At 37.7% G+C, this 25,625-nt stretch overlaps 1 protein-coding gene and 1 pseudogene across 1 annotated transcript in view; one reads left to right on the forward strand and one right to left on the reverse strand.

Moving 5' to 3' along the window:
* The window catches only part of hydin (HYDIN axonemal central pair apparatus protein), a 76,582-nt gene that overhangs the window by 21,111 nt on the left and 29,846 nt on the right, over positions 1-25,625 (reverse strand). Inside the window, exons 23-50 of the mRNA XM_058388292.1 lie at positions 24,315-24,628; positions 20,608-20,881; positions 19,629-19,838; positions 19,398-19,538; positions 18,909-19,083; positions 15,397-15,527; positions 14,337-14,476; positions 13,927-14,063; positions 13,682-13,809; positions 11,690-11,884; positions 10,613-10,762; positions 9,204-9,443; positions 7,270-7,399; positions 6,440-6,607; positions 6,146-6,307; positions 5,152-5,322; positions 4,877-5,070; positions 4,149-4,265; positions 3,795-3,978; positions 3,398-3,539; positions 3,176-3,320; positions 2,892-3,095; positions 2,252-2,662; positions 1,831-2,049; positions 1,517-1,731; positions 872-1,054; positions 637-756; positions 235-394 (exon numbers count right to left, since the gene is read on the reverse strand). Of these exons, the coding sequence (XP_058244275.1) occupies positions 235-394; positions 637-756; positions 872-1,054; positions 1,517-1,731; positions 1,831-2,049; positions 2,252-2,662; positions 2,892-3,095; positions 3,176-3,320; positions 3,398-3,539; positions 3,795-3,978; positions 4,149-4,265; positions 4,877-5,070; positions 5,152-5,322; positions 6,146-6,307; positions 6,440-6,607; positions 7,270-7,399; positions 9,204-9,443; positions 10,613-10,762; positions 11,690-11,884; positions 13,682-13,809; positions 13,927-14,063; positions 14,337-14,476; positions 15,397-15,527; positions 18,909-19,083; positions 19,398-19,538; positions 19,629-19,838; positions 20,608-20,881; positions 24,315-24,628 (5,160 nt within the window). The remainder of the gene's footprint in view (positions 1-234; positions 395-636; positions 757-871; positions 1,055-1,516; positions 1,732-1,830; positions 2,050-2,251; positions 2,663-2,891; positions 3,096-3,175; positions 3,321-3,397; positions 3,540-3,794; positions 3,979-4,148; positions 4,266-4,876; positions 5,071-5,151; positions 5,323-6,145; positions 6,308-6,439; positions 6,608-7,269; positions 7,400-9,203; positions 9,444-10,612; positions 10,763-11,689; positions 11,885-13,681; positions 13,810-13,926; positions 14,064-14,336; positions 14,477-15,396; positions 15,528-18,908; positions 19,084-19,397; positions 19,539-19,628; positions 19,839-20,607; positions 20,882-24,314; positions 24,629-25,625) is intronic.
* On the forward strand, positions 17,465-17,612 carry LOC131352447 (U1 spliceosomal RNA; annotated as a pseudogene).

Here is a 25,625-nt window from a genome sequence, read left to right on the forward strand (position 1 = left end):
TAGTCTTTCTTCATTTTCCTTTGTCTGAGTGACAACCTTCTTTATTTTTCCTGTTTCTTTTTTGCCCCTTGTTTAAATAAAAGACCACTATTTTCCCTGACTCTGTGCCCTTTCTCTGCGTTTTCCTCATTTGTCACTATGTGTATATATGTATATATATATATATATATATATGTATATATATATATATATATATATATATATATATATATATATATATATATATACACTTACCTTTCTCTCATTGGGCTTAAGAATAATGCTCAGAGGGTCCAGGAAAAATGTCATCGATTTGGTGTCCTGGTGGAGGTAGAAATGAACCTCTGCCTCCATGGGAGAGTTGTTGTGGATTACTAGTCTTTCTTCATTTTCTGGGCACTTCTTTTCCTTGTATCTATGTAATTTAAAGAATGTCATTGTTTTAACTTCATTACTGTATATCACTTGCAAATTTGCCTTGCTATAAATTCCTCTACATTATGCAACATTCACAAAATCATGAAAGGTAATGCAGACTGAAGTATGCATTCCACACATTATTTAAATTTCTATATGTATGAGCACTGTAAGTACATTTGAGGATTTATTAGGAAATGCATACTGTACGTAAACTGTAAGAGTACAAAACTAAAGCACCTGTCTCTAGTTCTTCCACAAAGCAGGGGCCCGAAGTCATACAGGCCTGAGCGGATAACATATGTCTTCTGTAAGCCATTCACTTTCTGCATGGTCTTTTTACAGTGGGCAAACACCGTTCTAGAGCACACACACACCAACAGAATAAATAGGAGAATATTGGCTAAGTGGTTGCTAAGATGAGCTCTGGTCATTGGCCTACTGCATGTTCTCTAGACCTGCAAGTAATACTCACTTATAGTCTTTGCTGATGGATGGGAAAGCACAAATGCCACTGCAGTAGAGCTGATAGCAGCGCTTGGTCCCCATCACTTCAAAACCCAAAGTCTGTTTAAAATCACCTGGCACAGATGAGTGGAACCACAGTTTCAGGGTTACTTCTCCATTTGGTGGCACGATCCAGCGGAAATGAGTGAGCCTTTATGAAAACCATGAACCCATTAACAAGTAGTAACAAAAGAAGAACAATTGTACATGAGAAATCCTTTTCATTGATCCTTGTTTGCATCTCAATTCAACTGACCCTGTCCAATTTTTTAATTATAGTACAATGTAAAATACAAAAATACATCTGCATTTTAATTATTATTATTATTATAAAAAAAGCCACACAAAACCCCTTTTTATGCTGCTGCTGATGAATGCATGTGTACAAGTATATTCTAAGTAATAGATGGAGAGCATGTGATAGGGATTAAAATTGCCTACATGTTTACATGTTTACAAATAGCCTTAACATAATATTAACAAAATCTTAATGATTTTGATATTTGCACAGATATTTAATTAGGTTTAGTGTTTAGTTTATTAAATATGTTACAATGGTTTATTTTATTACTCAAAGCAAAACAGAATAAGTGTGTGTGTGTGTGTGTTATACCTCTGGCTGTGCTCTGAAAGACAATCTTCCAGAGACTTGCTATGGTCAGTTTCAGATAAGGGGGTGACCGTGTTTAAAGGAGGTGAATGAGAGTCTATGGTCTTGCTTCCTTTTTTTGCAGGAAATCGACGTTTGTCTTTTGGGGTCCCTTTCACTGATTCCTCTTTCACTTGTGCCTTCTTCCCTTTGCCTTTGTTAGGGGTTGTAATATCCTCCTAAGCAGACAAAGCAAAGAAATACGTATCTGTTTCAGTAATGGGATCTGAAATTAACTACAAAAAAAAACCCTGTTTTTGTAAAATCTTTGCATGTACCTTTGCAGACACAGTAGGGCTCACGGCTTCTGTCTCCAATTCAGCCTCCTGCTTCTCCTCAGTTGAGTCTTCCATAGTTGAGGGCATCAAGAAGGTGAAACAACCAGGAGCAAAATGGGAGCTGGACACCACTCTCCTTTTGGGGTATTGCACTACTGAGAACAGCATGGGAGGAGGAATGGGTGGACCTTTGGGTCCAAGTCCTAACCCATCCAAAACCTAGGGACAACAGAGATTAAGTAAAACATTAGCTCAGGATATGCATTTATTACCTTAAATGTTTCTGCTTTTAGTATTTTTTATATATCAGCACAAAATGAGAGTATAGACCAGCTGGAAATTGTGAGGCTTTAAAACCATTAAACTAGTCTTTTATTGAGGTCTTAACACATTTTTTTGTACCACCCAAATCTTGCATTACCTCATCCAGAGATGGCAGTTTCATACTGCTGAGAAGCTTGCCTATGCTTGCCTCCTCTTTTTTGCTGATAGAGATGCAGATGTAGGGGATGAGCTCTATTGCCAGCTCATTCTCTGAGCCTTCTGTGCCATAGGGCAATAGGTGAGTCTGGCTAGGGGTTGGAGACAGCAGCTTAGGGTCAGCAGTGTCCGTTTTCATCCTCTCCTTCTCCCGCTCCTTCTTGGCCCTCTTGCTGGGTAGCTTATGGTGTTCTGGGACTTCCTCATGCCCCTGCTGCTCCTCCTCTGATGGAAGAGTATTCAGCAGAAGGCCTTGAGTCCTATCCCAGTTCTGCAGCATGTGCTGAATCTGTGGCTGGCTCTGTTCATACAGACGGAAGCGGGAAAACAGCTGCCTTTCGACATCGGTTATCTGGTAAATGTCACGCAGCCAGAGAGACACTGGAATTAGGCCAAGATTATGGAAGCTTTGTCCAAAATGTTGCAAGCTAAGTAGGTTTAAACTCCCTGTTTTATATTAATGTAAGAAAAGAAATCTTAGTATTACCTAGTTGCAGCTAAAACATCTCACATGATTTTATAAGATACATTGCATTATTTTTTTGACAGGTAGTATAGATTTAGAAATGGTTCAAACTGACTAGCTCTTTGTCCAGTTCGTCCAGTGGCATTAAAGAATGATCAGTCTGCTTGCTGTCTTTGTCTTTGTCTTTCTTTTTGCCTCCTTCATCATGTTCTCTGGCACCGTCTAAAAGTGAATCTTTGGCTTCTGTGCAGGAAGACATCTTTCTACCCACTTTAGGTTGCTGTTCCTGTCCCATGTCAGAGTGCAGTGCTAAAACAGACTATATAGGGAAAGAATATCAGATTATCAGCTGATGATCTTATTTCTTTTAGTAACATGCTTACTCTCTACAGCTCTTACTTGGGAAACTCCCAGCTGACTCCTCCTTTCTGCTAAATCCTCTGTAAGTACTTCCTTTTTTCCTCTCTTGTTTTTTTTCTTCATCTCCTCGTCTTCTCTGAGCTTTTCCTCCTGATGCCTCTTTTCTTGCTCCCTCTCTTGTTTGCTACAGCAAAAAAATTTTTAGATCAAATATTAGATCAATTTTTTTTGTAAAACTGCCATAAAGCTGCTGAAGATTACCTGTAGATGTATTCCTTTAGCATCTCCAAGTGCTGAAGGTCTGCACGTGCTTTGTCTTCCTCACACAGTGCATCATACTCATCCTCATCCATCTCCTGCATATGCAGCTTTTCTCTTTCAGTCTGTTCCCTCTGTAATACCCCTGATCATATAAACAGATTTTGTCAACTGCAAACATCCATTTACTGCTCTAATAATCTGTGTAATTCTTTGCAGTCTGTATAATTAACACAAATGCTCTTAAGAAAATATGTGCCCTATACATTGTTTCCAATTAGTAGTATAATACACTGCTTTCTTTTCACAATATTTCCTTTTCTCCTTAATTTCCTTTTCTCTTTTTCACCCTGTCGTTACCTTCTTCTCTCTTGTTCCCATTTTTTTCCTCCACCATTACCTGCCATCTCCAGTTGAGCTCTTTCTCTGGATTTGAATTCAAAGTAGCTGTCAGTGAGGTTGATAACATAGATGTGCTGGCGGTTGTTGAAGGCTTTGATGATAATATGGAGCGCAGTGCTTGGAAAGCGGCAGTACAGTGTCTCCAAGCCATCAATCACCACACCTCGGTTGCAGTCGCTAAGCTACAGCACAGTGGAAATGCATAACTGGCATTCATCAAAGCGAAGACGCTTTTTGTTAAAAATAAACATATAACTGAAAAGGAATGTTTAACACAAAGTATGTTAAATAATGCAGTCAAATTATTTTGTGGGTGGTTTTATAGTGGCCATTAACATGTGGTGATTGTCACCTGTAGTCTTTCTGACAGTATCTCTACCAGGAGATCATCAGGGAGTAAACTGTTCATGCCTCCCAGCTCACTCGCGTGACTCACACTCTCACTAAGGAGCCTGCGATTCGGACCAGCCTGCACATAATCAATAAACAGTAATTGCACTCACCTCATATTCAGTCTAATTCACACAGACACTGTATAAAACTAGGTTATTAGAGGTATCTTCCTGTGATGAAAACAGCAGGCATAACAATTTATGATTCAATCCAGTTCAATCCAATGTATAAACAATATTTCAATATTTCACTTATTCAATGCAATATAATTTAAGACATGTTCCTATGTAATACAGCATGTTTGAAATATGGTACAATGCAATTAAATACAAGATGTTTATAGATACTACAGACTCCTTTTTCAAATGACTGCAAGAAATCTAATAAAGTATAAACAGTTATTGAAGAGTGTCTATTGTTAATATAAAGAAGAGGGAAGGGTGTTGAAAGGAGGAGAGAAATATATAATGAGCGCAAAAAGAGACAAACATAAAAATGGAATTTGAGGTTGCTTCTAAGCAATATTAGGAAATGTGTCAAAGCCAAATTATTATTTTATGATGCCCTGTCCAACTGAATTCCGAAAACATTTTTTTAAAATCTTTTCTATCTAAAATATATGTATATAATTGAATATATATAATTGTGTGCATTAAGTACTGTGAATAAATGTTTGAAGGTATATACCACTGAAGCAGTGGGATTGGAGCCACCGTTTTTCTTTGCTCCCATGGTGCTGGTCTTGTTTGTGGAGAAAGTGGATGCAGGAACTTTAGAATCAGTATCCTGAACACCATCAGCTGTGTGCTGGGCTAATGCCTCAACACTGAGAATGCCTACAGGCTGACTAGCCACAGTCATCCCATCTAACACAGCTGGAGCTAAAGAGACACAAAAATATACAGAAAACTTATACGTGGTGGAAAAAAGGTAGAAAAGAATTCAGAAACTTATATATTCACCAGTATGCTCTGCTGTGCCTTGCATAGACTCCATGGCTGCTCCAAACAGCTCTCTGGCCTGCTTGCTTGCAGTGCTGGTTCCTGATGCCACAGCCTCTTGTACCACTGAGTCAATGTTTAGACATGCAGCACCATAGTACCTTGCCAAGCTCACTGCCAAAGCTGTCTTACCTGCACACACATACAAACAATCATCTTACCAGTTGCAAAGGCAAAACCAAGAACCATGAAAACATAAAGCTATATACCATCTATGGAGATGCAGGCATGAACTTTTAGTACAGTGCAAGGTTTGTATTTAATAAAATGTAGTACAAAATCCTATTAATAATCACATCATTCATTTGGATTATAACAAGGTATACATAACATAACATAACATAACATAACATAACATAACATAACATAACATAACATAACATAACATAACATATAACATATAACATATAACATAACATAACATAACATAACATAACATAACATAACATAACATAACATAACATATAACATAACATAACATAACATAACATAACATAACATAACAGAACATAACATAACATAACATAACATAACATCACATATAACATAACATAACATAACATAACATAACATAACATAACATAACATAACATAACATAACATAACATAACATAACATAACATAACATCACATATAACATAACATAACATAACATAACATATAACATAACATAACATAACATAACATAACATAACATAACATAACATAACATAACATATAACATAACATAACATAACATAACATAACATAACATAACATAACATAACATAACATAACATAACATAACATAACATAACATAACATAACATAACATAACATAAATGTGCTAGGAATGTGCTGCATTCCCTTAAATTAGAGTGATGACATGACTATTAAATAGTATGGTTGTGTGGTTTGAAAGTATCTACGATGTGTTATTATTTAACCAAGAGGTTCAGAGTTTAGCAGAGATTACCTGAGAGTGGTGCGCCATGCACTACAATGGCAATGCCTTTGGAATTGTGAACAGCTTGGCCTGCTGGTGTCAAATCAATACCCATGTAGTTAGCAATAGCTCTATAAACAAGCTTCACCTCCAGATCGCCCATCCTGATGGTTCTGTTGTTTTTGACCATATCTGTAAGGAAAACCCAGCATCCTCATTATTCACTGTGATTTGAAAATTGTACCTGATCTATTCATCATATGAAATACTCCAGTATTGAACATTAAGTCATATACATTTTTATTAACTCAGTGTTAAGCATACCCGTGGATGTCCCATATTTGGATAGTACAGATGTGGCATCTGCCTCAACCTTCTCCAGGGTGCACTCTTCAGCTGGAGCATTTGATATGTTATCCACTTGCCTTGCACACTTCTCCTTCTCCCTGGCATCAGAAGAGTCAGCATCTTTACAGGAGTCCGTGTTGGATGCTAAAGCACAAGGGGCATGTGGACGTTGCCCAGGTTAGGAACAACCTTGAAAGTTTCTTCCAATAGAGAACAATCCCTTTTTAATATAGCATGATATATAGTGTACAGTCTCTGACTGACTTTGTTCATAAATCTAACAACCTCTGACAGCAGAACTTTTGAAAAAAGGTTTTCGAAATACAGCAATGTATCATAAATGAGTTACTATAAGATACTATATACACTTTATTAGGAGGAAATCCTGCTTTACAAAAACAGTCAAGAAAAGAATTTACACATTTAATTATAATGTTTTTGCTGATTATACTAGCTGTTAGAATATGTAATTTGAAAACCAAATAATTTCAGACTACAGTGACTACACAGCTACTTGTATTTGTACTAGAATAGATTTCAGAATTCTGTGTGTATTTTCGGTCACTGCAAATGTTATTAGTGCATATTTTGATACTTACTAATACAGAGTAAGTATGTTTACACTCAGTGGTCAAACAAAACCCAATGAATCGTTTGCCTTGTACTAGTCAGGCTCAAAGATAAATGCAACAAAGCATGATCACAACTATCAACATGTCTTTTGGGTAAAACAGAATTATGCAAAAAAGATCATGACAACTGCTATCAAATACTGTTAGCTTTATTAGATATACTTTTAATGATACCTGATTCAGGATTCCGTGACCTGTGCTCTTGGTAGTATTCCAGGAGTTCAGCAGGCAGAGGTTCGCCAGGGGCTCGAGGAGGCAGCAGCAATATATTATGTGCATCATATCCTTTCATCAACCGCAGGATCTGGGGAGAGAGATGGATAAAGCTTATATATAAGAGAAAAGGTCTGAGAGTTGACTGGTACAATAAATTATCATCATCAAGTATCTTGTAAGAATCAGGATACAGAACTTGTGGTTTATGAGGTAATGTTTATTGATAACAACATCAAGAATGCTATGGCACTGAAAGCTGAGGTGCTGCCCAACCAGATGTCATCTACTCATTTGTTAGTTGAACAAAGTTGAAATGCATAAATTATAGGAAACTCAGGAAGAACATGACCTACCCAGTCAGTATTAGATTATGAATTTAGGCATACTACATAGGTTTGGTAAAGCAAAATAAAGCAAAGCCAGTTAAAATAATAATAATAATAATAATAATAATAATAATAATAATAATAATAATAATAATAATAATGCATTTTATTTATATAGGTGCCTTTCTGGTAACCCAAGGTCACCTTCCAGATAAAAGATAAAACAAGATAACATTGATAAAGATAACGTTGAGTAGCAAGTGATTAAAACAATATTAAATTAAACAAGAGACAGTGTCATAATTTAAGACATATAAAAACAAATGACGATTCAAAAGGAGATTTAAATGGAGATTTAAGTGCAGCCTTACATCATGTAGGATAAGCGCTTCTAAATAAGTGGGTCTTAAGGAGAGGGGGTGTAACTAGAAGCCTTAATGAAAAAGAGAGAAGAGTGCGAGAGGGGGTGTAGAACTGAACAAGCTCTGATAAGTAAGGGGGAGCGAGATTATGAAGTGCTTTAAATGTGAGGAGAAGAATTTTAAACTCTATACGGTATTTGATGGGGAGCCAGTGAAGTTGTTGGTGTGAAGGGTGGGGGTAATGTGATGCAGTAAGGCTATTTGGGTTACGATACAGGCAGCAGAGTTCTGGAAAAGTTGGAGTTTATATAGGATTTTTTGTGGTAGGCCAGTTAGAAGTGAATTACAGTAATCAATATGGGAAGTGACCAGAACAGGTATGAGAGTGGCAGCAGTGTGTGGGGTGAGGAACGGGTGAAGACGAGAAATCTTGCGTAGCTGGAAGTAACATGATCTACAGATATTGTTTATATGGGCCTCGAAGGACAAAGTGCCATCATGGATGGCCCCCAGGTTTTTGACCTGAGGAGAGGGAGAAACTGAGAACCCATCGATGCAGTGTGAGAAACTGTTGGACTTGGAGAAGGTGGATTTTGACCCTATGAGGAGAACCTCTGTCTTATTGCTGTTAAGTTTGAGAAAATTGCAGGAAAACCAAGTGTTTATTTCATTTAATCCTAGTTAACAAGTCATTCTGATAGTAAGCTACTTAGCTGAGATGAACTGGACAGTGGACAGGGCTCCTCTGACTAATTATCCCACCTAATTGTCTGTAACTGTGGTGGCCTTGGCCCTTTGGCCTGGAATTTGATAGTACGCAGTAAAAAAGAATGTGTTCATGAACACTTTTTTGACATTGTATAAAAATGCTGGCTTGCTATCAAAAGTTACTAGCGCAGCAGACTATAGTGTGGCATGTATCACTCAGAAGTGTAGAATTGCTTATTCATCAGAATCTCAGCTAAACATAAATACAGGTATTACACAATAAATATTTGCATATATTGAAATAAGAGTCCTTAACTCTGAACTGAAGATGATGGATCTTTGTTTCTTAAACTTACTTGAACATACTGGGAGAGACCAGCTGACATGACCATTTTTTTTTTCATTCTTAAGAATTTCTGATGCAGTTCTTAAAAGCCATATGTTTTTTAATTCCCAGTTAGACCTTCTGTTCAAAAAGGGTATAGAGAACACTCACACTCTCTTCCTCCAGGTACTGTCTGTCATAATCCAGGGAGTAGAACTCAATTGGGAAAGGGCAGGGGTTGCGGACCAGCACCTCAACCTCCTCTCCATTGCTGTAGGGCAGCACAGGCCCCAGCTTGATTTCTGAGGTGGAAAACTCTAGCTGTGGCTCCAATCCCTGTCCCTGAGCTAATAGTACGATCCGATGGGTGTTCTGGGACACTGTTATCACCAGCTTCTCTTTATACATTCTCTGCAAAAAACAGTCATCTCTAGAATTATTGCTAAACATCAAAAGAATGAGCAAAAGTGATTGCATAAACTAAACATTACATTATATACAATTATTTAAATTTTCCACTTGCTCAAGTTCTTCTTTCCTTCTTTTCTATGAATAACTTTACATCTTATTTTGTTCCCAAAAGCATACAGATTTCTCTTAAAAATATCTAAACATCTAAAACATAAATCAATGTTGGCATGAGGTTGGCATATGACATATAAAATCACTGTGGAGAAAAATAAATGAAGAGCTTTCATCACATTAGAGCCTATTAACCTGTCAGGTAATGGACATAGCATTTTGACCATGTGCATGTTGTCTGCATACAATAATAAGACCCTTTATGGTCACTGTAAAATATAGCAATGGATCAGTGATGCTTTAGGGCTACGTTGTGGTTCCAGGGGCTCTCTACAAAGACATTTAATCATACTGCCAGGATGCTAAGACCAGCTTGTAGATGGATCTATTAACTAGATACAAACCCTCAACAACAACACAAATGACAAATGCAAAAACCAACTCATTCTCTAGACATACATCACATGGTCTGATATGTGTGGATGGTCTGAAGCAAAAACTAAACTTTGATTCTAATGAGTTTGCTTGCTCATAGAGTGAAGACATTCAAATCTGTTTAATCAGATAAAAAGAAATAATCTTCCAGTCTTGCTCTGGTTTATCCATCTTTATTACTCAAACCCTCTGCCACATAATTTGCTGTCACAGTATTATTTAAAACCTTAGCTAAAGATAGGCTTATTACTTATCTAAACCATAGATTAGTAGAGTATTTGAGTGCGGGTGCAAGTGTCATGCTTGGGTCTGCTACTCTGTGATGTTGCTAGACATAAATAGATAATGTATGTACAAGAATGTGTGAGAACCCATCACTTTTTTTGCTTAGCCCTAGGCAAGGGGGGAGGATGAGCACTTTAAGATCTGGATTAAGTTCTATATGTGGAAGTTTTTAAAGGGGCCATGGATGTAAGCACTTTCCACAATCATGTTTTAGATTTGCACATAGGTTTTATTGAAATGTTTGAGAGCACAAATCATCCTTCTCTAATTTATATCCATATCAATTAGAGTAGAAAATCTGGCGACTGTATCAAACACCAACAGCTAGTGATTCTTACCCCTTCAGCTGGACTGAATTTGATCTGAAGGTTAACCCTATCATCAGGATACAGCATACCACTGGATGGCAATATCTCAAAGATAAGTGGAGAATTCAGCTTCTCTAAACGAGCCTCCTGTCTCAGGTGACGTGGGATGTGCTTCTCAGTCTTAACAAAAACAAAGAAGAAAACAAAACATACTGATGTAGTTAGTTTAGTTGTTATGTTTCTGCTGGAATTTAAAATGAAGAAATACTAATTTCACAGGAAAATACACATCTGGGTTTGCTTTTGTGACATGTTTATAATTTCCAGTATAGCATAATATTAATTGTACAAATCCCCCAGAAATATTTACATCAGATATTTTCTTTTTCTACTTTTGGTTTTGAGGCCTATTGAAGAGATGTGTAAATTACTCAGCTGATGTTCATGTGCACTGGGAAATTATGTATTACATATTCACAAATGTCTTCGGTGTGTTTGTATTAATGTTCTTTATTGCATAGGATTTATTTTTTTCTCTAAAGAGAAGTGATGGAGGAAAGTGAAAGAGCTAGAAGCTAGGGGGCAGAGCAAAAAGAAAGGATGAGAAGATGGAAGAAGAGGGAAGAAAAAATGGCACACAGGTGAAGCAGATGTGTTGCGCTGGATCTTAGTTTTAAAAGAGTTTAAAAGACGTCCGTTATACTCGATGTTAGGTATGTTCGGGAAAATAAAACTTTGAGCTGCTTCCGGACTAGTGTGCTTCGCTGTATGTGATTGTTCTGGCCTGAGCCTCTCAAATGGTACTGAATTAGATTGAGAATTGTAGTTTACCCTAGACAGATTTCTTTTGTTAGTGAGATGTCTCTTTCCCTCCTGGTCTGTATTCAGGTTTAGGGGTTAGAACAGTAGGCCAAAACAGAAGTTCAAAATGTGTTTTAGACACATCATACAACACCCACATAATCACAAGCATGAGGGAAAAAGGGCTACATAAGGTTGGCGCATGTGTATGGACATTGGTGTATGCAATGACATACTCCCGAGTGACATAATAGCAAAAGTACACAGTATATATTAGCCATAGGTGTTTTTACAAAGTACCTTTACCTTTCTCTTCATCTGCTCCTCCTCTTTGATACTCCACTTGCAGGGCACTGGTTCAGGGTTGTGCAACTGCACTATAGCCACTTTGCACATGCCACACTGAACACTATCAAACTGTAACATGTTAGTGGAGGTGGTCAAGGAGGGCATTGTGACCACTGCACATAGACGGACCGGAAATGTAGGACCCCCCAACACCTATATATTACAAAAAGCAAGGCATTAAAGGAGGAACTATAAATAAGAATGCTAACATTTCTTATAATGCAGAAACATACTGCAAAGCTATAATCAAATAAAAGTACAATGATATGTGTTCATTTGCATTAACATTGTTAGACTTATGACAATTCACAGCCCATTGTCAGGCCCTGGTCTTTAGGCAAGATTTTGAAAATGTGTCCCCCTACATAGAGTCATGGGAAAACAAGTGTTCAAATGTTTTTATCTTTTTTAAGTTAATAACAATTATGTGGTCATCACCAACTTCAATAAACAAACAAATAACCTCAGATGGCTTAGCAGGTTTGTTTTTAGGCCAAGTAGGCAATTGCCATTAGGCCAAATGTCACATGGAGGCTTCCTTTTGGCAGGGTTTTTGCTTGTAAGGAGTAAATGAAATCATCACCATAATGACTATGGTATGTCTGCATTCGACCATTCAAGATGTGCCATTTGCAAATTTATTATCACAGACACTATAATTACATGCTGTAAAGAATCTGTTTTTAGATAACTCATCATTTATCATGCATCACTGCAAGAGTATATTGCTTCTCCTACAAGAAATGCAATCAGCTATACATCAGAGAAACTAAGAGGAGACTGGTTGATCATTTTGTTCTACCATAAGAATGAGGGATTTCTTCTTTCTGTCAGTCACAAAAACAACGGCCAATTATCTAATATTTCAAGGGGAACACTGTCAAACTTCACGGTGGTGGCTGTCAAACAAGGACAAATAACATCAGCAACGAGGCACAGTGATCACAAGTTGAAGCACACTGACAAAGATTGATAGACTCTTATAGAAATCTATATCAAACACCCCTTTGGGAAAATACATAATAATGGTATAAAGAGCAAAAGGCCCAAGACTCCTATTGAGTAATAAATGTAATAAAGATTGATGATTCAATTCTCACAATGTTTACTACATGTAGATAGATTAATGTTTTAAGGAAGCCAAAGTTTGCCATAAACCCACAAATATCAGTTTATGAAGCCAACTACTAAGTTTAATAATGGAACCATAAGGGTAGGTATAAATTTCTTGAAAATCATTAGGTGTAGACATTGCTTTGCATGTTCAAATAACAGCAACAAATATGAAATAGTTCCACAGGACCAGGTTTTCACATCAACTGGAAACTCTGTATTCATTCAGACATTACCAAGCATTATATCCCATGTGTTATTATTTGGGTTTTTGATTTGCTGCTTGACACAGGTATATGCTTTCCTGATGATGTTCCTATATTCTAGGATCATAAAAAGACAACACATTCCATGGTTTCCTCAACCACTAAATTCAACACTAAAATAAAACATCAGTGAAACTTGAGGGGAAATACTGGAGCATATTCAGAGAAGCAGATGCTGGCCTTCATCTCACAAAAGGTTTTCTTCTGGAAGACTGGTTTAATATCCCACAAACAAACTGTGCAGGACTATGATAGGAATTAAAGATGGTTTAAGTACTTACAGACCTTAATAGGTCTTTCATAGCAGTACGGATATTGTTACATTTTTCTTATATATAGACCGACCATGATCTAGATGGATTATTTTCTTCCAGTTTCATTAAAGTTGCTATTTTACAGAAGGAAGAGCTAGAATCTGCATATTCCTGCATAATAGTATCTAAAAAGTGAATCACTGGAATAACACCAATTGCATTTATAATAAGTCATTAAAAGTAAACCCCTTGAAATCCATGAATTACATTTGTTCACCTCTACAGGCAAATGCCCTTAAACACTTTGGCAAACCTACCTGTATAGGTAATACGGTGCTCATCTCCCCAACCTCTAGACTTGCACTTTGTGGATCAAACTTCACCTCAAATGTCTCTGTTTCACAGTAGGGCAGATTCTTCACCCTGTCCAACTCTGTACTAAATCCTGAAAACATGCATTGTCTTTTGTATGCATTGTTTTATAAATATCACTAAATCAGAAAAAAGCTCAGTTTCTGACAGAGTACACTCAAAAACTATAAGTTTATTGGTATAAACCAACCTGTGCCTGCCAGAGAACGTCGTTCAGCTCTGAAGGACACTGGGAGAGGCCCAGTGTTTGTCACTTTTACAATATGAGTAGAGACAGTGCCGTGAATCACATAACCAAAGTCCAGAAGGTACTCAGGCAAAACAAACCTGTGAGAATGGTACATTAAGAAAACAAGTTGTTCTTAAATAAAAGCAAGGATCTTTAATCATTTTATTACACATGTGGACAAAATTTTGTATCTTTAAATGCTTCTGTTGAACCACAGTTCAAAAGCAATGTCTGATTTTCATTAGTCAATTTTCAGTAATTTTTTATTTATTATTACTTTTATCAGTTTCAAGTTATTTCAGTGACCATTGTTTTTCTTTCTTTAATGGAACAGTACCAACAATTTTGTCTATGTGTTTATGTGATGTTACCTGCTAAGCTTTTTGCGCCACATGCTAGAAATGGATCCAGGTGTTTCACTTTGCACAGAGTCTCTTTGGGATTTCTCAGTGGCTATAGAGTTTTCTTTGACTAGCAGCCTCTCAACCTCCATCTGCAGGAGCGCATCATACTGCACACATGCACACAACATTTGCAGTCATTGGAAAAAGAAAGTACACTCTCTTTCAACCCTCCTTTTATTCATCAGGGTTTACATAACAATTGTGTTTGTAAACAAACAAATAACATTGGGTGACAACAAAGTGAGAGAACAGATTTCAATATGTAGTTCAACATTCAGAAACCAGATGGGAGAAAATAAGTACACCCTTTCTACTTGCACATCATTAAGAGTAGCCAGGTGTTATTAATGCAAAGCACAAGATTAGTTTATCAAGAAGACTGACTACCTCTATAAAAGCAGAACATCTAGAAATTTGGTGTTTTGTAGGACTCAGTCATGTGTCTGCACCATGCCAAGAGGAAAGTACATCAGTCATGACCTCAGAGACTGATAAACCTCTTTAGAAAATGCCGAAGTTATTGCTGCTAAGGGTGGTTCAGCATTTTCCCCACCTGGTTTCAGAATGTTGTTTTTTCTATATAGAAAAAAATGACTACATACTAAAATCTGTTGTGTGTTTTTGTTGTCACCTGGCTGTTATATGTTTATAGATGTTGGTGAGGAATGCACAATTGTTATCTAGGGCATATAGATGCAGGTCAAACTCCAGGTAAGGATGATTGTGATTGTGCTGATGCTATATAATTGACTGATTGAATAATTGCATGAAAGTGCAAGTGTACAGGTGATCCTAATAAAGAGGGTAGTTGGTGTATATAGCATGCAATTTCACTAGGAGGAAAATGACATGCAATACACAAGTATATAACAACTTACATTTCTGGCCACACTTAGCAATAAATACCCTTGTTATTAGTTGGTAATAAGTAGGTAGATTCAGTAAATCAGTAAGACACATAATCATCATAATCCATGAAAAGAACTAACAAGTGAGCTTTGTCTCTGGTGTTAAAATGTGGACTTACTGTGGTAATGTAGTCCTCTTCACACATCTCACCAAACCCTGTACCAGGTCTGCTTAGCATGTCCTCTCTTTGAGATTCACTTTCAACTGCTTCCTTTGCCTGTTTCAGCACTGAGCTGAATTGTTCTTCATCTACAAAAAGACACAAATTTAGGACCACTTTGCAGGGGGACCAAATTGTACCCACATCCTGCCTATAGCATCCCCAATTCATCCAGCCTGATCATTTCATCATTCCCATCTCGTCACAATACTACTGTAAAGCCAATGCAAACTGCTGCCCCTCAAAACTGTGGAATACTTTTTTTTACTGTGTTTTTTAAACTGTAAGAGCCAATGTGGAATGTCTGGACAGGCCTATCTTTACCAGATTTCAGTGGATTCAGAGACTATACAGGGACACTGGACATGAGGCAGGAATACAACCTGGAATTTGGTTCCAATCCATCACAAGGCACCCATGCACTTATACAGAGGTTGGACAATGAAACTGAAACGGCTGGTTTTAGACCACAATAATTCATTAGTATGGTGTAGGGCCTCCTTTTGCGGCCAATACAGCATCAATTCATCTTGGGAATGACAGATACAAGTCCTGCACAGTGGCCAGAGGGATTTTGAGCCATTCTTCTTGCAGAATGGCTCCACACCGTAACTCTCCCGGATGTGGGAAAGACAGTGAAGGTGGACTCATCAGAGAACAATACATGTTTCACATTGTCCACAGCCCAAGATTTTTGCTGCTGGCACCATTGAAACAGATGGTTGGCATTGGCACGAGTGACCAAAGGTTTGGCTATAACAGCCCGGCCATGTACATTGACCCTGTGGAGCTCCCGACGGACAGTTTTGGTGGAAACAGGAGAGTTGAGGTGCACATTTAATTCTGCAGTGAGTTGGGCAGCTTTGGTTTTATGTTTTTTGGATACAATCCGGGTTAGCACCCGGACATCCCTTTCAGACAGCTTCCTCTTGCGTCCACAGTTACTCCTGTTGGATGTGGTTCGTCCTTCTTGGTGGTATGCTGACATTACCCTGGATACCGTGGCTCTTGATACATCACAAAGACTTGCTGTCTTAGTCACAGATGCGCCAGCGAGACGTGCACCAACAATTTGTCCTCTTTTGAACTCTGATATGTCACCCATAATGTTGTGTGCATTGCAATATTTTAAGCAAAACTGTGCTATTACTCTGCTAATTAAACCTTCACACTCTGCTCTTACTGGTGGAATGTGCAATCAATGAAGATTGGCCACTAGGCTGGTCAAATTTAGCCATGAAACCTCCAATACTAAATTGGCCAGTGTTTCAGTTTCATTGTCCAACCCCTGTACATTCACACACTTATTCACAACTAGGGCAATATAGAGTAGCTAGTAGCCAGAAAACCACACAAACACAGAAAGAATACCACCCAGACAAAAACTCAAGCCCAGGAGCTGTGAGGTAGCACTACTTGCTGTGCTAAAGGAAAACTATTTAGCTTATTTTCTACTTGTTTTCCTGTCAGTTTAAAACAACCCTCTGTTACAAGAGCTATATATGTTTAGAGGAAAAAGTAACAGGTGCATCTGCCCTTAACATTGCCCTCCAGGGCCATCATATTGATGTTCTAGGGCTATGGATCGACTGCTTATTTTTACATTCTGTTACATATATGCTGTATGCAGAATGTTTGAAGAATGGGAGATAGAACATACTTCCTTCTGTTGTTCCAGTTAATATTTAAAATTGTTGTGTTATTTATTTAATTGTTTGCCACTTGTTAAAAGGGATGGGTGAAGCTTCTTGCTATTGCCTATATTTAAAAAAAATAATTATTTTGCTACTGTTGATTTCAATTGTGTGCTTCACTCCATATATCTAGAAGTCTTCCCCATTAATGTGCAGACTACATCACTTGCCAACCAGTTTGAAATGAAAATGGAAAGATATAAAGTAATTAAAATGGAAAGTAAGGTGGCAAGTTCAATCAATAATCTTTTTACCAAAATTTCAATCAATACCTCATCAAGTTTCTGCTTTATTTCTTTAAAAAAACAACACATTTGCTGACATTTCCTGGGTCACTGGTTCCTGGCAGGGGCAATACCGTGATCAAGCAAGTCTCAGCCATTGCACTCGGGCTGTGCTGACCTTTACGAATTTCCCAAATGCCGGAATTTCGGCTGCATAATTTCTGATGGTTGGGGACTACATTCGCGCTCTCCCCTTTCTCATTTGGGGGCAGTGGTAACTCAAGTGGTTAAGGCTCTGGCTTGTGGATCAGGGTTCAAGCCCCAGCACTGCCAACTGCCACTGTTGGGCACCTGAGCAAGGTCCCTAACCTTCTCTGCTCCAGGGGCACTATTTCATGGCTGAGCCTTCACTCTAATTCCAACATACAAGCTGGGATATGCCAAGAAAGAAATTCATGGTGCAATAATGGCTTCTTCTTCCTGTATGTTTAACTTGCAGGCATGTTGTCCAGGCCCATCCAAGATTCTGGGATAAAGGTACCGTCCCAAGGTTCTCGGATGAGGGTAACTGAATTTTATTCAATACTTTAAGTAATTGCAATCTAGCACCTTGTCCCATGGAAATAGTAATTAAATAAATAATTCCAAGTAGTTAGCATATATATATATATATATATATATATATATATATATATATATATATATATATATATATATAATAGCATTATATATTAGCAACTTTAAAGGACCTATGTAATGGGGGTGGGTTCCTATATTTTAGAATCACTGTTAAAATTTCTAAAATGCACTATTCACTCTCAAGGCATTGGACTACTGTTCAGAAGGTAGTGTGTTTGAATCCTAGGTCCACCAAGCTCCCACTGCTGGGCCCCTAAGCAAAGCCCTCAACCCTCGATTGCTCAGTTATATAAAATGAGATAAATTGAAAGTTTCTCTGGATAAAAACTAAGCTGCAAATACATGCTGCTATATTAATTTTTCTTTAATATCTTATTTCTTTGACAGAGATGAATGTGTTTAAATGTGCCATAGTTTATATCGAGCTGAAAGCACATGTTGCTACGTAAGGTTAGGTTTTGAATTAAGGCAGTTCAAATACAAGATAGGTTACATCAAACGGTTACTGATGTAGGATTGGGCAATTCCCATTATATTGGACTGCAGACCTGCAACCAATAAGTAGTATGTCAGTATTTCAATATTTACAGTATTTCAATATTTTAGCTATTTATAACTATTCAGTAAGTACACTGAATATGACACAACTTTACCTGACAAAGTAAGCCCCATTGTGTTAACTGCAGTACTAATGGTTTCCTAATCTTAGAGGCAGTAATTAAATCAGTGATATCATAATCAACATCAACATTCACTTTTAATATATATCATCATATATATACCTTTAAAGCTACACAAATGTCATAAGTTGACACCAGGTAAACAATATACTAGATATTATAAAATACAAGATATTCTAGAATATTGTACCTTTAAAAAAATGTGTGTGCATTATTGAATAATAAGCCCTTACTTAGATCTCTTGGCAGGTCCAAGAACACTCTAGGAAAGATGCCCTCTCCCCTAATCGTAATGCTTTCTGGTTCAAAGAATGCCACCTGCAGTTGGAACACCTTCTTAAAAACCTCTGGGATTCCAGGAAGATAGTACACAGAAGCTTTCAGCTCCTCATTAGCACTTATGTGGCCCTTAGGACAAGATATGCCAAAGCACACAAGCAGAAATTACATATTAGTTCAAATCACAATGTACAGTACTCAGTGCTAGAATACATACAGTATACATCTTTGATTTATATCACTCTCACACTGTAGAAATTTGCCTGTCATTTAATTTACAAAACAATGAATATAGCGAGATTCTTTAAACTGACTGGCACTTTAAAACCACTTTAATAATGACATTGTAGTGAAGTAGTGAAGTATGCTGTAGTAGTGAAAAGTTACTATATATTGTAGAGCATTTTCTCCTGTAAACAAAGTGATAAAATGCAGCACCTTACCATGCTGGGAATAACAAGGGGTTGTCCAGGTAAGGTGCCTTTAGGGGACACGTGCTGATCTTCCAGCAGAAAACTGAAGTCAAAACCAACCTTTCCAGTATTTTTCAAAATGATCTCTGCTTCTGCCACATGGTCAAATAACTTAAAAAAAATGTAAATATGTTGACTCATTTACCACTTATAGCATTACAAAAAACACATGCATGCTTGTATGCTATAAAAGATATCTACCTGAGGACCAAAATTGACCTCATTTGTGTCCAAGGTGTAGGTGATCAGTGAAGCCTCCCCTTTGAGGGCAAGCTCATATGTAGGGCCTTCTTCTACTACACACACAGCCAGGACTTCAGCACTGATGTCAGCATGGCCAAAGAATGAGAATGTCACCTGCTGAATCTCACCAGGCTGCAGAACTCCATAAATTGGCATAATGTCAAATATCTGAGAGAAAACAAGAAACAGGAGGAAGAGAGAAAGACAGAAGCTGACAGTGAATTTTTGACCACAGTTTTGGGTACAGTAGTGAACACATATTTTTATATACATATAATTTAGGGTCACTGGCACATGTGGGTGTGGCATACAGTATATTTGTATTTTATTGTTATTATTGGTATTACAGTTTACTGATGGAGGCAGTATCTGTGAAAAGTTCCTCTCTCTTACAATACAGTGTGTAAAATAATACAGTCCATTGCATCTTTATATACCACACTGCTATTGAATTCCTGTTTTTGTAATTTTCTAAAAGAGTACACTTCAGACAGCATTAAGTGAAAAGCAGATCTCAGGTTTAGTATGTTAATGTGCTAGTTCTAATATATTATTGTTTTTAGTATCAACGTATTCAAATGGGATTTGTATGACACATAATCAGTTTAATGTGTTTTTGTTTAAAAATAAAAACTGTCTGTAGGAAATGGGACAAAATTCTTGTAGTATAATAATAATAATAATGTAAGATCAAATGTAATAATATAAGCTCAATTTTGGACCAAGATTGTTCAAAAACACTAGTCCAACAGCAAATATAAAATGCACACCTCTCTTCATTCATGCCAGGCACTGTAATATTTGGCCAAAAAAGAACAACTGTGCTAGAGCTAGAACATCTGGATTACATACAAACAGACAACAAATGCACATACATTATAAAGGAATGCAATAAATTCACAGAAATAAGACGAAATAACACATGAACACAACTTACCTCTTCCACACTTATACTTGGTGTCTCTCTATCTGTCAGGCTGGCTGCGCTGATCTCCAGCTCTAACCCTGTACTCTTCTGTGCTGTAGATGCTCTGCTGGTCTGTCCCAGTAGACCAGAGCTGCATGTATGTGGCCCCTCTGCTTCAAGCATGTTCAGCCCAGAAGCTGTCAGTTGCTCCCTTGCTCCTCTTTGCTCATTAGTACCAGACTTTGGGTTTATCTTCTTATTGTCCCCCTCTTCTTCTTGCTGAGGGTTAGAGATTCTATTCTGCCTAAAAACATCATATTTAAATAAATGAATAATAGCACTGCACAAATGAAATAAAATTTTATTAAATTGAATTCACTGGCCATGCTGTCTACTCTATGCATTTCTACCTCTACTGCTAGTTCTGACAACAATGCATAGAATTTACAAGAGAATTCACAAGTACTGATTCACAAGTGACCCATAAGAGACAAATAATGACTAAGGATACTTTCCTCACTGACTGGGGGAAGTGTGCTGCCAGAGAGCCACAGGAGGTGTGTGGAGCCCCAGTGTTGGAGTAGAACAGCCAAAGTAGCTGAAGACAGTCTATCTAGACCTTAAAATCTTTATCTACCACTGGCATACTGATGTGAAATTTTACTGAAGTAAAATTTTATTCTATGTGATGAAAATGCAGCTGTGCTGCACTGTGCACACTTTGTTTGATAATAAATACTTTAATAATATATTGAATTAAAAACTACCCTTTTTGTATTGTGCTTCTATGCACCAGGCTACCATGTGTACTAGAGCATGCACTAAAGGAACATTGCTTGGCTCTTTTGTGACAACGCAACAGGGGGCAGTGTTGTATATGGAATCAAGCTCATAGACACTTCACCTCATGACAAGTTGTTTAAAAGAAATAATAAATGTTCCCTATTGCTCTTTTACTCTTTTAAGAAGCCAAGCATCCATGAGACTTCTTCTTGCATTTAAACAAAACTAATTTTAAATGATCACCACTCACTTTTCCCGCTGCACTTGTTTATGTGCTTTCATTGGTGTCAGCTTATTCTAATCCCCAGGAACCTCTGTATCCACAGCAAACATTTCAATTAAGCAGAGCTCCCAGTGTACAGCATGGTGGCCTAGCATATCCTTCTCACAATTCCAGGGTCCTCCGTTTTATCTTGAGCTTGCATTAGAGTTTTGCATGTTCTATCTGTATCTTTGCACATTCCCTCCAGGTTCTCTGATTTTCTCATTCCACCCAAACACAGGCATACAGGTAGGCTTCTCTAAATTGGCCTTAAGAATTAATGGGTATGCAAATTAGATGTTGGACGGATTCCTGCCTCACACCCAGTGTTATCAGGATCGGTTCCATATCCACTGCAACCCTGACCAGGACAAAAAGTGTTTACTAAAGTAAAGAATTAATTTAAAAAAAAAAGTATTATGACGTCTAATTCAGCTTGGGAAGCCTGGACTAGAGGTGTGCATTGTATTTTTTTTTTCAATTCTGATTAACCCTGCCCACTTACTCGGACACTCTTGACCAGTCCCATTATCTCAGAAAGTTGAATGTGATATTTTCTGACAAACTGAACTGGTTCTACTTGACATATAAATTAAATTAATTCTTTATTTACACCCTGCCCAGGATAAAGTAGCTACTGAAGAAGAATGAATAAATGCAGCAAGTGCAATACATGCCACCAAATACAACTGCATATTAATAAATGTCTCACAAGTTTTATATATGAGTGCCTGCTCCTGAGTAAAAAGGAAAAGTAAAAACTGCCCATCCCCACAACGTTTTTGTTGGGTGCTGCAAGATCTCAGACCTGATGCAGGATACATCTCTAGTCTTTTAAGAATTTTGTGAGAAACAAAGAAGTACTTTTTATGTCCCAGTGGGTTCCACTGGCACTTTACTCTCTCCTGCTGTGCCTCATCTCCTCAGTGAGGACCACTATCATATTCCACTCCCTCCCATACTTCCAGAACAGTAGAAGTAAAGCAGTTATACTTATTGGTTATATTGAATGTGAGTTAAATAAATCCAACAAAATCCACATTTTTCAGCAAGGGGTCCCTGCATGGCAGGCAGAGACACACCTCAGTGGAATGCAGCAATGATGCTACCTTTACAGCTGCTTTAATTACCAGCAGGCTTTTAATTAGCAGGTAGGACAATGCTGAACGCTTGCCAGTATTGATAGGAAAGGTCAGGCCATTATTAGATGGATTTGCTGATGGGTGGCTGAGGAAAAGCGGGAGAGTGATTAATTTTCACTAGCCAGCAATCTACTCCCATGGAGCATGCTATTGATTTGCTTGAGATGGGACATGGCAGCTGCTGAAGTACAATTTAAAAACTATAAAAACTGTAGTCCATGCAGCCTGGAGCTGGCCCCCTATTGACAGCTGAGATTTAACACAGCACTTTGTGCTTTGCATGCTGTTGTGGGCAGCCACTGTGCATGAGTGTGTGTAGGAGTAATGACACTGCAGAGCTCTGTAGGTCATTTTCACATATTTTTATCAGTTGCTCTGTCACCTTTTTTGTCCAACACTGATCAAATGTTTGAAAGGTGATTACAGAGTGTTCTGCCAGAGGAAAATCGTGGTAATCGATTATTGCAAGTACAACAGAACATCACCAGAGGGAAGGCTGCTGATAGCTTCATTCTCAGATAAGTCATCAAAAGCTTATTTATCCGTGGCATTTTATTCAGTCTTTACTAATGACTTGTGAGGCATGACTGGATTTGATTCTGGCTCTTATCAAAAGTGATGAACATTTCCTTATAGAGATGCAAACCCAAAGAATTGCTCAGCACTGCACTGGGATTTAGTCCTGGCTATGGCAAAGTTCATCAATCTGTGGTCTTTTGGGTATAATGTAAAATGTGTGTGTTCTGAACACATGTGCAATGGTAAAACGGGCAAGATGCACAACACTGAGAACTGTCAGTGACTAGGCTATTAGAAATATTTAGAAGAAAATAAACTGACTTACAGTTATAATACAAGTATACTAGACTTTCGGAAGGTATCAAAGAAACAAGGGTGCCAGAGAATTGGTTGTGTTTAATTGACCTTGCTTAAGAGAAGAAACACCTATGACTAAATTTCTAAATGACCATTGCCCTGCCTGCTTGGTTGTGATAGTGTGTCTCTGCACATTTCTGCATTGAATATACTTTATGTATATACTAATACACCTCAATAGTGCTGTACACACCACAAAATAGTGCCATATTTGTCCCTTAAAGGTCCATATGCTGCATAATGAACAAATCGCAAGAAACTAGATAAAAACCCATAAAGAAAACTATAAAATAATGAATCACAATAAAACTAAATTTTATAGATGGATCAGCAGCTAGCTCCTTTTCTGCTTGATGCCAAAAGGTTAGATATAATCTTAAGGACACATATAAGCATAAGGTCAAACAAATGCTAATGCAGCTAACACTGATTGAAAACTTTTTATAGACCATTGAACACAGACGGATTTGCATAATGCTGTCTTGCACAATGCAAGCTCTATTATATTTCAATCTTTATGAGCAATAATAGGCTTCTTGGGTTAGCTCGTTCAGTAAATTTCAGTAATATTAAGGATTTTGGCTTAGTGCTAATTGGAGGGTTTTTCTTCACCTTGAGTAGCATAAGCTATTTTTGCAGTATTATTATTTTATTACCATGAGAAAGGTCTTCACCTGATGTGGTTATGCTGTTGATCCAGCAGAAAAGCCCAGCGGTAGATAACAGGGAGTGAGCTGGAATTTGTCATGGTAAGCTGCTGCTGGACCTCTGTGCAGTTGAGGATACAGCCAAAGTCCACTACATGACTGGAGAAGTGCAGGTTAGGAAAGTGTACCTCTCCTCGCAGAGCCACAGTGTCCCGCTGAGGGTGCCCACTGTAGCTCACCTCCAGCACTTCCTCAGCCACACGGCTCACTAAATCCAGCTGGTATGAAGGGTTGAAGCGAACCCACAGCTCTGCTTCAGCACCAATGCCCATCACTAGACTCTACATACACCAACACAGGAGAAATAAGAGTGAAAATATTAATAGTCAAATACATAGAGTGTAATTGCACACATTTGTTTGTAGTCATATGCATATAGTGTAATTGAATATATTTGCCTTTAATTGTAATCGATAGGTTAAGTTGTTAAAATGTTAAATAAAAATTATTTGATTTAGACTATCACAGTGCTGGTTTGATCTAACAAAAAGGTAGAAATTTTACTGCCAGATTAAGAGGGTGAACAACTGGCTTACATTTGAGACACACTTCTGGGTTATGTCTCACAGTTTCACGACACGACCAAAATATCTTAATATCAAAATATCTATATTACAAATGTGTGAATGAGAAGGGACACTTAAAAACAAGAGAGGTACACTAGTTGTCAAATAACTTTACGGCTTTATGTATTGGTAAGGACATAGTCATGAAATCTTTTTCATTCAACAATAGTCATTTATATATTTAACTTCAGCTTATCCTGTTGTGAGCCTGGGAGCAGAGCCACACCCTGAATGGAATACCACATACACATTCACACCTAAGGGCAATTTAGCAGCCTGGAAAAAAAAAGGAAACACCCACTGACAAAAACAAAAGGTGAAACTACACTCCTGAGATCAGGATCAAACTGTGGACACTGGACATGTTACATGTTGCACTACCATGGCAACTTTGATCTACATTAAATTGTTCATTATATGAGAAAGTTTTATTCTAGTGTACAATTTTTCTTATCAAACATTTATCAGTGTTCCTCAGTGTAAGCAGTCAGCTTGGCATTAGGAGCTTCTATGTTTGAATTCCTATGATGCTGTTGAAGCCATAGTCTTCTTATGGATCAGAGCCTGTTAATGAACGTATGCAAACACTATATGGCGTGTATGAGGTATGTGGACACCTGCCCTACACACTCACGCGAGCCTTCCCCACACTGTTGTCACATAGTCTGACAGACAGAATTAGAATGGTCTTGATGGTCTTTGAAGCTATAAA

This window comes from Hemibagrus wyckioides, linkage group LG04 (assembly GCF_019097595.1).
Source record: "Hemibagrus wyckioides isolate EC202008001 linkage group LG04, SWU_Hwy_1.0, whole genome shotgun sequence".
In the NCBI taxonomy this organism is placed as follows: Eukaryota; Metazoa; Chordata; class Actinopteri; order Siluriformes; family Bagridae; genus Hemibagrus; species Hemibagrus wyckioides.